General features: G+C 46.9%; 1 protein-coding gene across 1 annotated transcript; it reads left to right on the top strand.

Moving 5' to 3' along the window:
* The first annotated feature begins 8,948 nt into the window (after positions 1 to 8,948).
* DKK4 (dickkopf WNT signaling pathway inhibitor 4) lies at positions 8,949 to 12,015 on the top strand. The gene is made up of 4 exons (XM_029226694.1): positions 8,949 to 9,056; positions 10,082 to 10,232; positions 10,668 to 10,820; positions 11,672 to 12,015. The coding sequence occupies exons 1-4, from the start codon at positions 8,949 to 8,951 to the stop codon at positions 12,013 to 12,015; spliced, it is 756 nt and encodes a 251-aa protein (XP_029082527.1).
* Positions 12,016 to 12,827: the final 812 nt, after the last annotated feature.

Genomic DNA, 12,827 nt, shown 5'->3' on the forward strand with positions numbered 1-12,827 from the left:
TTTAGGGCAGGGAAGGGGCTTTGGACTCCTTCATTTGTGAGACATTTGCTACGTGCTTACTGCGTACAGGACACCAGGCTCAGAGCTGATGGATGAGCACACGCCCAGACACATCCGTGTTGTGTGCGTCCAGAGGCCCTGGTGAGCAGGCTCCCAGCACAGGTCATCTGCTGTAGTCAAGGTAACCTGATTGTCTGCCTGTGTTACCTTTGTGAGAGAAAATCTCAGAAGGTTAGTATAGTTTTACCCTCAAAAATGAGAAAAAAAAACACCTTAAGAACAGAAACCCCACTGTGAAGATTTAGTAGCTCGATTGCCCTAAGTGTAAGGAAAATTAAGATTCTGAAGCCAGCGGTGTTAATTCCCTGTTTCTTTAAAGCAAAAAGGGCCCACTTGTTTGTTTTCAAGGACTTCAGAATTCTGATGAAGGGTGAGGATCCCCTTGGCATCTTTGAAGAAGCGGAGGGACCAGCCCCATCCCTGGGCCTCCTCAAGGGGGCAGCAGAGCACAGGGACCCAGCGGTGAAAGCACCTCACTGTGCCAGGGATGGGTCAGGTGGACAAGAGGGACATGGCTTGCAGTGCAGAGGGACAGACATCCAAGACTGTGTTATTGTATATTGAGGGTGTATATCATACCCTGAAATTCCATGTCTGAGGACTCTTCTCAAGGAAACAGACTCGTGCAAAGGTTCATCTTGAATAGCTTGAATGAATTACAGTAGTAAGAAATTAAAAACAACTTAATGGCCAACATTTAGAGGATTCATTAAATTATAATACACCCATCTTCTGGGATATGGTACAGCCGTGTGTTCTGATAATATTTGATGATCTGGGGGAAAGGCTCAGTTAAAAAAAGGCAGAAGGAAACAAAAGTTTAAGTACAGTGTAATTCCGTGTGTGTGTGTGTGTGTGTGTGTGTGTGTGTTACAGTTTTACTTTAAGAAGAAGCAGGGCAGACAGAGAGACTGGGTAGAGGGGGCCCACATGGGTAGATGTAGGCTTTAGTAATAGCTAATTCTGGACTGGTGATAAATTAATAATACATATTATATATATATATATATATGTATGTATATATAATAAACAGATGCTGTATATGTGTGTGTATATGTATGTACATAGAAAAAAATCGGGGAAATGTTTCCAAAATCTTATAGTGACTATCTCTGCTGGGTCAGAGTATATGTGATTTTTATTTTCTTCACACTGTTCTGTATTTTCCAAAATTTCTAAAATTTGGAGACGTGTTTCTGTTATAATCAGAAAAGTTAAACTCACTTTCATAAGGTGGGGAAGTACCTAGGTTCATGAGAAGGGCATGCTGTTCCGTGGGCAATTTCCATCCAAAATTGGAAATGTCTCTGGGATCAGTCCCTGGAATTTATTTTGGGCTTTCTGGGAGCTCCCTTCACTCTTGGCCACAAGGGGGCGCAAGGAACCAAGGTAAAGAATAGCTAACCCTGCTGGTAGGCAGGGGGCTTGGGACTCGAGTCAGGGTGATGACCCCTGTCCTCCCCTTGCCCCCAGAGCCTCATCCAAGCTCTCCATACGGTTGTGAACACAATTATGGGGGCTTTCCTACCCAAGTTAGAGTCCAAGTTGAATGTCAAAAGGGCAGCAAGTATTTACAAATTGTTTTTATGAGGAAACTAATTTTGTCAACGTTCCACATGTGGATTAGGGTACAGCCTGGCTGACACAACCTGCAAATTAGCTCTTCTTAATCACTTGCTAGTGAAGCACTATGATCACTTATACGCGAAACATAAATTAAGAAAAAAGAGGATGGCATACTCCTATGGAACCTAAAAATAGTTAATAGGCAATGTCCCCTTAGTGAATATATAGCTGTGTTTCAGGCAACTTGATGTTTTGGGGAATGGCCTTAGGTTAGTGAGCTGTATAGTGTGGTGTAGAGGGAAGAATCAACTTTGGAACCAGAAAACTTATGTTAAATCCGAGGTCTGCAACTCACCGGCTGTGTGACCTTGGGCAAGTTACTTGACCTCTCTGAGCCTTGGTGTCATCTTTAAAACGGAGATCCCCAGGAGTACACCGTCCGTCCAGATGGGGCCCACCCAGATGGGGCCCACCCAGGGGGTTCCACCAGATGGCTTTCTTTGGCCAAAGTTCTGAGGAGGCTTGGACCACACACCAGGGTTCACCCTGGGCCAGAGCCAGATCACGCCAGTGAGTCACACACATCACAAGCCCCAGGACGATGGAGGAGCCAGACACAGACTCACCCTGAAGGGGTGTGGAGGGGCTGCGGGGAGGGAGTCTACAGCTAGGGGCCCCTGGAGAACACCCCAGGGAGAGGCGAGGCCTGTAGCCCCACCCCTCCAGTGGGGACTCGGGAGCCCGTGTGTGCAGAGCTCAGGGCAGCCATTCACCTCCCCACCTCACCTCTATGGAGATGTGATTGACATGAACCACGGTGTAAGTTTCAGGTGTACAGTGTGATGATTTGATACAAATATATATTGCAAAATATAATTACCACAGTAAGGTTGGTTAGGGGTGTCCTTTACCTCATATAGTTACCATTTTTTTGTTGTTTATTACGGTGGGAACATTACAGCTCTGCTCTCACAGGAACTTTCAAGTTCACAGTACAGAATTGTTAACTATAGTTGCCAGAGCCATTCATTTAGAAAAATTTGTGTCTTCAGAATTGGGACTCCAGGCAGGTCTGGGATCTCCTAACACTATGGGATTCACCCCCTACCTTCGAGGAAAAAGAATCAGACCCCAGGTAGGGTCCAAACCCAAAGAGAGCAGAACCCATCTTGTCTGCAGGCTGGAGGATTCCCCTTTGCACGCTCCTTCCCTGAAACAGGTGTCCTGGGATGTGCGGACCGCCGCAGGGGTCCACTCTCTGTCCCTCAAAGTCATACGCAGTGTCGCAGGGGGGCCTTCGTTCCTTTCTCTACAACCCTCCAGCCTCCCACTTAGAGACACCACTCCTGCTTACAGATCACATCCCCCCTCACCCATCCTGGCCTGGACGGCTGCCACGGGGTGATCCTCAGGTCAGGTGACCATGCCCCCAGGCTCTGAGGGCCACCAGAACACCATTGCCTAGGACTGGACACAAGGGAAAAGAGGAATAAGCGGGGTTAGTTATAGGGATGCAGAGGGAGGAGACAATAAGAAAATGAAAAAACATGAGGCAAAAGAGAAAGACTCAAATGAAAAAGAATGCGGGGGACAAAGGTGTAGAAGGAAAACGATGAAATGAAAAGAAGAATGGAGGTTGAATTCCACTCAATTTTATAGGTTTCTGCCCTCCTCCCTGCAGTGTATTTACTATTAAATTACAGTCAGTAAGGAGAATAAAACAAACTGGACTCTATGAAAATACCTTGCTTTCCAAGTCGGTGCTCCATATGAGAGTTTCATAGAAACAAGGGGCTGAAAGGGCCTCGTGATCTCCTCTGGAAACATAAATGTAATCCAGCTGAAAAAGAAACCACCCCAAATCGCCCACACATGGGGACTGCACGCTGCTGGGACCCTCAGTGGCATTGGTGAAAGGACATCTGGTCCCCGAGTCAGAGTGGTGCCGACACTGTCCCAACAGGCTGACTCCTGCTGTGACCTAAGACGAGAGACGCTGTTTCCAGCGAATGTGTATTGAGATACGGCCAGCTTTTTACAAACCTTTTCTTGCCTTTTCATCGCAGCATCTGCTGTCACTACCCCCACCTCTCTGTCTTGTGTAGCACGAGTGTGTCAGGGACTGCAGGACGCAGAGGAGGAAAAGCCCTGCTGTGGCCTGAACGCTCGTGTCCCCAGATTCACACGTTGCAATCCTAACGCCCAGTGTGACGGTGTTAGGAGGGGGGCCTCCGGAGGTGCTCAGGTCATGAGGTGAGGCCCTCATGAACGGGATTCGTGCCCTTCTGCAAGAGGCCCCGCAGAGCTCCCTCTCCCCCTCCTCCACGTGAGGACACAGCGAGAAGGTGGCCGTTTACGAGCCAGGAAGCAGGCCTTCGCCTGACATGAACCTGACCACACGGGCACCCTGACCTCAGACTTCAGCTTGTATAGAGGCACCTAGTCCGTGGGATTTTTGTTACAGAGAGGTATGGAGAGTGCCCAGGAATGGGGTAGGGTGGACAAGGCATTTAGGATTGATGAGTCACACACAACATCATCTAATTTTTTTAAGCAAAAAGAAGGCAGAGCACAACTTTGACAAAGGAAGCTCGGGGCCCCTGGTGCTGTTTCCAGCTGGACGCCAGGTTGGGATCAGGAGAACGGAGGCTGCCTTACGGGAAAGGCAAGCCCCAGTGCCACATGGTTGGTTGGCCAACTCCAAAGGGAGCCGCTCACACATACGCCGGTCTGCGTGGTGCCCCTGGGGTGAGCCTCATGGTGGCTGACCCCCCAACCCCTCCTCCCCCTCCGCCTGGCATCACACACTCCCGGAAAACTGGTCTGGAGGAGCCCTGCAGGCCGCGAGGAGCTGAGGCTGAGAGGTACGTGAGCTAGCCAAGGCCACACAATTGGTGATGAGCTGGACCCAGTCTCCCAGGCTGTTTCTGGAAGCGGGCCCGCCCTGAGGGGCAAGACATCTGATAAACCCGCTTCCTGGGCCGGCAGCTATGTGCCTCCTGACCTCAGGTACCTCAGCGGCAGTGCTTACACCAGCGCTGTGATTACACAGATCCTGCCATCTTTGTCTCCCCTCATCAACCTGCCCCCTCATCTTTCATTTACTGACCATTTCCCGTGAGAGCCTGCCAAAGACCCACTTGTTTCGGCTCCTTTGATTTGCTTTTAAGAAAAGCAAAGTGTATGGAAATCACACTGGTGCCGACACAGGAGACGTAACAAATAAAACTGTCCGTTCCGGAGTGAACGTAACTCACGGCGCCGCCTCTGCCGTGAGCTCTGGGAGCTACAGCAGCTGTCCCCGGAGGATGCGGGTGTCACACCCACACACCAGCCCACGCCGCACCTCCGCCCTGGCCAGGAGTCACCCGGGGGGCTGGCATCCCCCGCCGTGCTGAACCAGGAGGCCCAGGGAATTTCTTCTCGAGAATTTTCATTTCCTCTGAGCTCAGTCGGTACTGCCCAGCAGCCCCCGGAGGCACGAGGAGGACCGGCGCGGGCTTGCCACGTGGTCCACAGTCCTTGCCAGGGGGCGCCCCGTGGCAGCATCCTGGCCGGAAGTGCACGGGAGGGCTTCCTTCGTTGTGTGGCTAGCGGGGCCACGGCTCCCCGTGGGGGCGGTGGGCTCTGCACGTGCTCTGCTGTCTGCGTCTGGGAAATCCAGGCCCTGACCTAAGAGCAGAAAAAAAAAAAAACGCCTTTTAAGCAGAAACACTAATAAAGCCTTCCTCTCCCCACTGCTCCATCATCTCCAATCCCCAGTCACTGAGCTCAGCCTTAGGGTGGTAAGTGTGCCCACAGGGCATCCTGGCTGACGAACACTGATCATTAGCGCACAAGCAGCCTCAGCCGATCTGAAAATACACCAAAAGTCATCTTCCAGGGAGACTTCTCATATTTAGTTCCTCAAAATTGCTCTGGCTTTTGGGAGACCTAGAAATAATAGACTAATTAGGGGAGATTTTTCTTCGGTGCGTTGGGTTGCACATACTTCTACTGAGAGCCTCCATGGGAGGGCTGTGCGTCATGCTAGGTCCTGAAGTTTACGTGAGGATGGAAAGTCCAGGCTTGGAAATGAGTGAGGGACATTGGTTTATAGAGTTTTATGAGTACCAGTTATGGTGCCAGGCCCTCTACACATATTCACACATTAAACCCTCAGAATATAGTTATTATGGGGAGGTCGTGCCCACTTTACAGTTGTGTAGATACAGCCTAGAAAGGTGAAGCACCTTGTTCAAGGTCACAAAGTCACTATAAATCCATTTATCTCTGCAGCCATCCATCACATGAAACAACTTATGGAGCTTCTATTATATGCCAGGCCCTCAAAGCATGAGGATACAAAGATGAACAGCTACAGCCCTGCCCACCCAGAGCTTATCACCTCGTTGTAGAGACAAAGAAGTACCCAATCACAATAGAGTTTTATAAACACCATGGCGGGCAGCTGGAAGCCTGGGAGAGTGGGGGAATCGGGGGCTATAGGGGAGGCCAGGCTGATGCTCAGATCAGGTCGGCCTGGCTCCAAAGCCTGCTCTCTTACAAGGCTGAGAGAAAGTCAAGCAGAGACAGAGACAGAGAGGAGCCTGCTTTTCGGTTTTGTTTCCCTGTTTGTAGCCTCCTGCACCTGGTGTGTCTGCGTCCTCACCCCTCTCGGTCTGTGGGAGCATCACTCCTGGAAGACACGGGGGTTAATCTTCCATCTTCCATGTTAAGATACCCAGCAAAGCCTTGATGATTTGGATCGTGTCACCCTTCCCCCCCAATCTGCTTTCCATCCTGAATTCCGTCTTCAGTGCCATAGCTATCCACCTGTGCGTGGAATTAGAAACGTCAGGGTAACCTCAGCTCTTCTGTCTCACTCATCCGCCACCCCCCACATCAAATGGTAGGGACTCAAGTGCCAAATCCCATCCTTGGCTGGTTCTCACTGTCACCGTGTCACTGCCTTACACTGGCCCTCCTCTGCCTCCACGTCCTTCTCTTCATTGGCCCAGCATCCGCTTTCAATCCACTGCACCCTAGCTCCACACCGCCACCAGCACTGCTTTCCTAAAAAGCAAATTAGAGCCTGCCATTTTCAAGTTCAAATATTCCCCCGATGACTTTCTACTGCATATGAAATAATACCCGGTGTCCTTTGCCTGTTACCAGGTTCCTCACAGTCTAGCCTCCTCTTGTCTCTCCACCATCTGCCCCAGCCACACAGATTCTCTAGAACCAAAATGCACCTCCCTGCCCCTGCACACACTTCACCCTCTGAGCCTGGGGTAAGACCATCCCCTACTTCTCAACCTAGGAAACTCCTACTCATCCCACAAAACCCAGCTCAAATGACCAGTCACCACCTCTGTAGAGGCATTCCTTCATTCCTCCAGAAGGTCTAATCACACCCTCCTCTGTGATCCTTCAGCCCCACATTTCTATCTTTATCTTAGTGCTTGTTATAATATATCAAAATCATCTCTACATGTAGATCTTCTTGGACACTAATCCTTCAGGGGCAAGGACTGTGTTTTATCTTTTAGTCCCAACACCTACACATAGGTTCTGTTAAGTACAAAGTACTCAATGAACGTTTGGTTCCAGTCCTTTTTGTCTGTGTGTTTTGCCAGAGGCCTCTGGTGCCCTGGTATTCTCTCTTCTGTTAGGTAACAGGAAGCAGGGAAACCCAGCAGAGAGCGAACCCTGGGGCTCTCTCCTTTATGTTTGGCCATAATTGTCCAACTTCAAAATAAATTCTGGAACACCCCTAGTCACCAGGAGTACCCTACTATCAAAGGGTGTTTGATGCTCTCAGTTTACATGAAAACAAGTAGTACTTGCAGAAGAAATAGCTCCGTTGTGCCACACGATGGGGACAGGCATCCAACCCCAGGAAGAGAGCCAGGTAACGGACCCTCAGGTCACCTGCCCCAGCCACTGGGCTCCAGGTGTCCCTCGAGGCTGGGAATGGTCCCCTGGCACAGAATGTCCAGGTACCTCTTGACGGACTGATGTCAGGTGTTTTGGAGGAAGACCCAGTAACACCAAGGTTACCATTGATGGCATAGATAAGGGGCACTGGTAGATTTTAAACGGTGCCTTACACCCCAGGTACGGGGATGAATTTACCCTGAGAACCAAGCAAACAATGAAGGGATCTGGGGACCCAGATCTACCCTTAAAGGACTTAGGCAGTGATAAGCACGTGTCTAAATCACTCGACTTTGCTAACAGTCTGGCTGGAAAAAAAAAAATCAGAGAAAAAGGGATGAAGCATTTTTTAAAAATTCAAATTAGGAAACTTGAAAATGCATGAAGTCCCATCTGAAATGAGTTACAGTCTTGGAGCCTGTTCTGCTTAAGTCACTTCAACATCACACAACACAAATTAAATCCATTGCTCATAAAATACACCTAAACTTCCTATTAAATTGTATAAAACTGTATATAAAATGGGCTTTCTGCGGTTGTCCCTATCACTAAAAAAAGGCAATTTTTATAAAATCATTATCTTCCTAATTAAATAATCCTAACTTCAAACAGTTCCATTTTCATTTTAAGGAGAATTATTTTCCAATTGACATTTAGTCGGGACAGGTGCTGTTACATTCACAGCTCTTAAGCTATTGGGATTTTTACATCTGAATACCAGAGACACTCAGGGGGCATTTTGTCTCTTTTCTATCTGTCTTCACTATCTGAGCACAGTGTAAAGTTTCTCAGTATATTTTTTGTAACTCATTAGTTTTTGGCATCCCGCAGAGCGTATTGGCTAACAGGTTTCATCCTTTCTTGGAGCACAACTAGCTGTGAAAACAGATCTTAGAGCAGACTCCCTCCGCCCTCACAGGATTACTGAAGGTAGGAAATGCAGGTGATTATCAGAGTTTGCTTTTGATACAGACATCTTGCTCTTCCGCTGGCCCTTTGAACTGACTTTGACATGCAGTGATTAAGAGGGGTTCAACCCCTGGAGGAGCAGCGGCTGCAGCCCTGCCTCTGCTCCCCCTCTATTGAGTCCTCGTTTTGAACTATTGATCAAACAGATTTGAGGGGATTTGTTGGAGCCTGTGTGGGGTAAGAAGGAAGGAAATGGAGGAGGAAGGAGGAGGAGAGAAAGGAGGGGGCACGTCTATAAACAGTTTCAGAGGGAACCCGCCGGTCAGACCTTGCTCGCCTGATTTCACACACCTTCCTCCAACGAAGATTTGCTTCTCTTTCAGAAAAAGCAATCCCAGGCGACTTGCCGAGTTCCCATTTTGGCAAAAGCTCCATCGTGGGTTCAGAGCAGCCCAGCTTCGAGGAGGACGCAGGGAGGGCTGAGAAGGTCCAGGATGGTGGTGTTGGTCCTGCTGCGGCTTGGCTGGCTGTGCGCCCCCCTGGGAGCCCTGGTTCTGGATGTCAACAACAAGAGCTCTGTGGATGCGCAAGGGGCCCGGAAGGTAACGCTCGGTAGAGGAGGAGGGCTGGGCGCTGGGCTCGAGTGAAGCCATCACGCAGATGAGCATCTGAAGTAGCTCATCTAGACGGTGGGCCGGATTGAGGCTGTGGAAGGCACCCTGGAAGAATCCAGTCGCTTTAGCATTAACTCACCAGATAAGCCAAGTGGCTTTTCAGGGCATTGAATTTCAGGGCTATCAATTCACCTATAAATCAGGGAGTAAGCTAACATTTAGAAAGCTATACACCACGTGCCAGGCCTTTTATACATACTGTCTCATTTCCTCTTCCTCAGAGCTTGAGACAGCTATCGCATCTCCTAATGACAGAGGGCGGAAATGGGCTCAGAGACGCTGAGGAATTTAACCAAGGCCACACAGCCAGGGAATATGGGAGTCAGAAGTTACATGCTGCGTGCCAACCCTCTCACTTCACAGAATTGTTTTATAGGAAATGTTTCATATACATATGAAAAAGCATCAACCGTAGATGAGAAAAATCAGTCTTCGGTATCTGTTTCTCAGCAAATGAGGCATCACTAGAAATCAAAGGATGGTTGGGTTGGCCCACTGAGGGGCCTACTTGGCAAATGGTGACTGATGTGATTCACTGGAGTAAAACGGTCAAATAGGGATGCCACAAACACCAACACTTCTTTAAACTATCGCACAGCATCTAGAGCTTCTAGATACATATCAAAAATCTCATAACCGTCTCTAAGACACACGTGGGAAAACATTTTCTTCCATTTTCACAGACAGCATTAAAAGATGAAATTCTATGTTTAAAAGTAGGACAATTTTTCAGACACAAATAACCTTTGCAGCACATAGGTCTCTTCGTTGGTGATTTGCTCTCCCCTTTGTGAAAGAAAACCAATTCTAGTGAAAAGTCAAGATGCTGCTTGAGGTTTGCCTCAGTGTTTAAAGTGCCTCTCTTTTTGGCTTTCTCCATCTCCTGCCTGGAATAAAAACTCTTCACATCTCGCCGGATTCCCTAGCCCTGTGACAACAGCTTCTCTTTACAGGGTTCACAGTGCATGTCTGACAAAGACTGCGACACTAGAAAATTCTGCCTCAAACCCCAGGATGAGAAGCCATCCTGTGCTACCTGTCGTGGATTACGGAGGTGGTGCCAGCGGGCTGCCGTGTGCTGCCCGGGGACGCTCTGCGTGAATGGTGAGTCAGCACGAAGACTTGCAGGACTGCAGCGCTCCCAAAGAGCAGACACAGCATCCGGGTCTCTTAGACTAGGGTATTCCACGACAGGCACTCTCTAAAGGCTCCAAAGTGGTTCTCCGCAGCTGCCTCTTCCCGATGCAGCAAAATAGTTTCTTTCCCGGCAACAACTCTTCTTGCCAGCAACTTGGAGATGATTTTAAAGCAAGGGTTCAAGCTGGAATCTTTCAAGTTCTTCTGTTTTCACTTAGATTCCATTAATTACTTAAGCACCTGCTTTGCCATATGTGAGATGTAAATATTTAGTGCCTGTGTCCTGGAAATCTAGAAAGTTATACAGAAACTGAAGGCGGAAGTACTGCCAAACCCTGTGACAGTCTGATAATGAGCCTGTCTGTGGTTCTCATCCTCTAACTCCACCTGCTTTTCTCTCAGATGTTTGCACTGCAATGGAAGATGCAACCCCAATACTGGAGAGGCAGATCGATGACCAAGATGACACAGATACACAAGGAGCAAATGAGCACTCAATTCAGGAAAACAAACCCAAGAGGAAGCCAAATATTAAAAAATCACAAGGCAGTAAGGGTAACAGCAGCATTCTAAGCATATATATATATATATATATATTTTTTTTTTTTTAAGAAAAATATTTTCTCCTCCTAGGCTCTTAAGGATAGGCTGAAACTGACTTATGCCTCTCCACCCCGGAAACACCTAGGGAGCATGTCCTATTTCCAATCTCTTTCCGTAAACAGCTATGGAGATCATGGGGGTAAGAGCACAAGGTAGTTGGCAGGCCAAGAGGACGGGGAATAGCTATAATAACGGGCTGATTAGCAAGAAAGCCTTTAATTGTTTAATTAAATTTTATATGCACATCTTTTTATAGCCTATAATTTAACAAATAGAAATTTCCCTTTCTAGATCCTCAGAATACAAAATAAAAGAGAGATGAACACAGATGCAATAACTTTTCATTCTCGGACAAAATACAAACTTCACTAAGATGCTTTTTACAAAATTGTAGTCTCAAATTCCAATCTTTGACATAAAGCAGCTAGGATTTTGAAGGTGGTGAATTGGCCATTCTTGTTTGTTGAAGACGGCTAATTGCCCCCTGTGTAAGTAGTGGTCTCTCTTTGGGTCAGTACAAATCCCATTTAATAAAACACTGATGAGTGATACTTATTTCATGTCTCAAGACTGGAAATCCCATCTTTCTTTAATAAATGTTTTAACTTTATAAAGCAGTAAATTGTGTTTGGGAAGACAGAGATGTCCACTCCATTGCTGCTTTCAGCCCAGGAGCCAGGCATGCTGTTGTTCTATCTTTACTTTGCGACCTTATCCTACACCCCACGCCCTAACCCAGTCATGCCCTCACAAGCCACCATTTCCCCTGCTTATTACTAAAGCCCGTATCAATCTCGTTACAGGACAAGAGGGAGAAAGCTGTCTTAGAACTTTCGACTGTGGACCTGGACTTTGCTGTGCTCGTCATTTTTGGACTAAAATTTGTAAACCAGTCCCATTGGAGGGACAGGTCTGCTCTAGGAGAGCGCACAAAGATACCGCGCAAGCTCCAGAAATCTTCCAGCGCTGTGACTGTGGTCCTGGACTATCATGTCGAAGTCAGGCAACTGGAAATCAACGAAACTCACGGTTAAGAGTGTGGCCAGAAAATCTAAACAGCTGCACGTCTTCCAGCAGAAGTCTCAGACAAGAACTTAAAAATCTTCCCATACAAATAACTCTTAAAATCAAATCTTGTAGTAAGTGAAACAGACTGAGTTGGAGAAGCTGCCTTGTGATGAATGGAAACTAGTTTGGGCTTGTTGTCTATTTCTGCAGAAAAGTGATGTGATTCTATAACAAATTTAACTTTGATCTAGTGATTCAGTTAGTTCAAATAAATCTTTACGTAATTTCTGGTGAAGTTATGGTACCTGACAGTAGTAGGCAGGGAAAATTATCACAGCAAATACTTTATTTTTCCTTAAAACCCCCATTGTTTATAATCACTTATTTCTTGGAAGGGAAATACCGTTTTGCTACAAAATAACTTGGTTAATAAAGAAGTAAGATTCAAAAGGTAGTATCTTATGTTTGTATAGCCCACTGCAAGTTACAAAGCATTTTTACGTTATTTTGTTTTCAATAGCTTTACTTACCATTTGAGAACTTCCTATATTTTGTATTTAAATAATTTCTACATTTCAAAGCTAGGGCTTTCAAGGAGTGCTTTTACTTATACATTTTGACCATCTGAACTTAAAAGTTACACTGGAAGAAAACTAGGGCAAAAAAAAGTAAAATCTTTGTTCAAAGTATAAGAGACCATATTTTATACACATGGGTACGTATTAAAAGTAGTTTTAATTAGGGAAGCTCTTTCTGATGGATTACAATCAACTGTTACAGATTTCATTTAAGAGATAAACCACACACCTGTTCTTGGAATTAGGTTATAAGTATATGTTACAAAATCGCATATGGGCCAAGCATAGAAAAAAGTCTCTAAAATAGATTGAACCTTCTTCCAAAGGCTTGCCTAACTGACTAATTTACAATCAGTAAATAGGAGGAAAGGTA

Source organism: Monodon monoceros, unplaced genomic scaffold (genome assembly GCF_005190385.1).
Source record: "Monodon monoceros isolate NGI ecotype Baffin Bay Population unplaced genomic scaffold, NGI_Narwhal_1 Super_Scaffold_17, whole genome shotgun sequence".
Taxonomy (NCBI): Eukaryota; Metazoa; Chordata; class Mammalia; order Artiodactyla; family Monodontidae; genus Monodon; species Monodon monoceros.

Bases quoted from the DNA above. Each gene is read 5' to 3' on its own strand.
- DKK4 (XM_029226694.1), top strand. From the start codon at position 8,949: ATGGTGGTGTTGGTCCTGCTGCGGCTTGGCTGGCTGTGCGCCCCCCTG. The intron at 9,057-10,081 runs GTAACGCTCGGT...TTCTCTTTACAG, and splicing joins ATGCGCAAGGGGCCCGGAAG to GGTTCACAGTGCATGTCTGA. The intron at 10,233-10,667 runs GTGAGTCAGCAC...CTTTTCTCTCAG, and splicing joins GGGGACGCTCTGCGTGAATG to ATGTTTGCACTGCAATGGAA.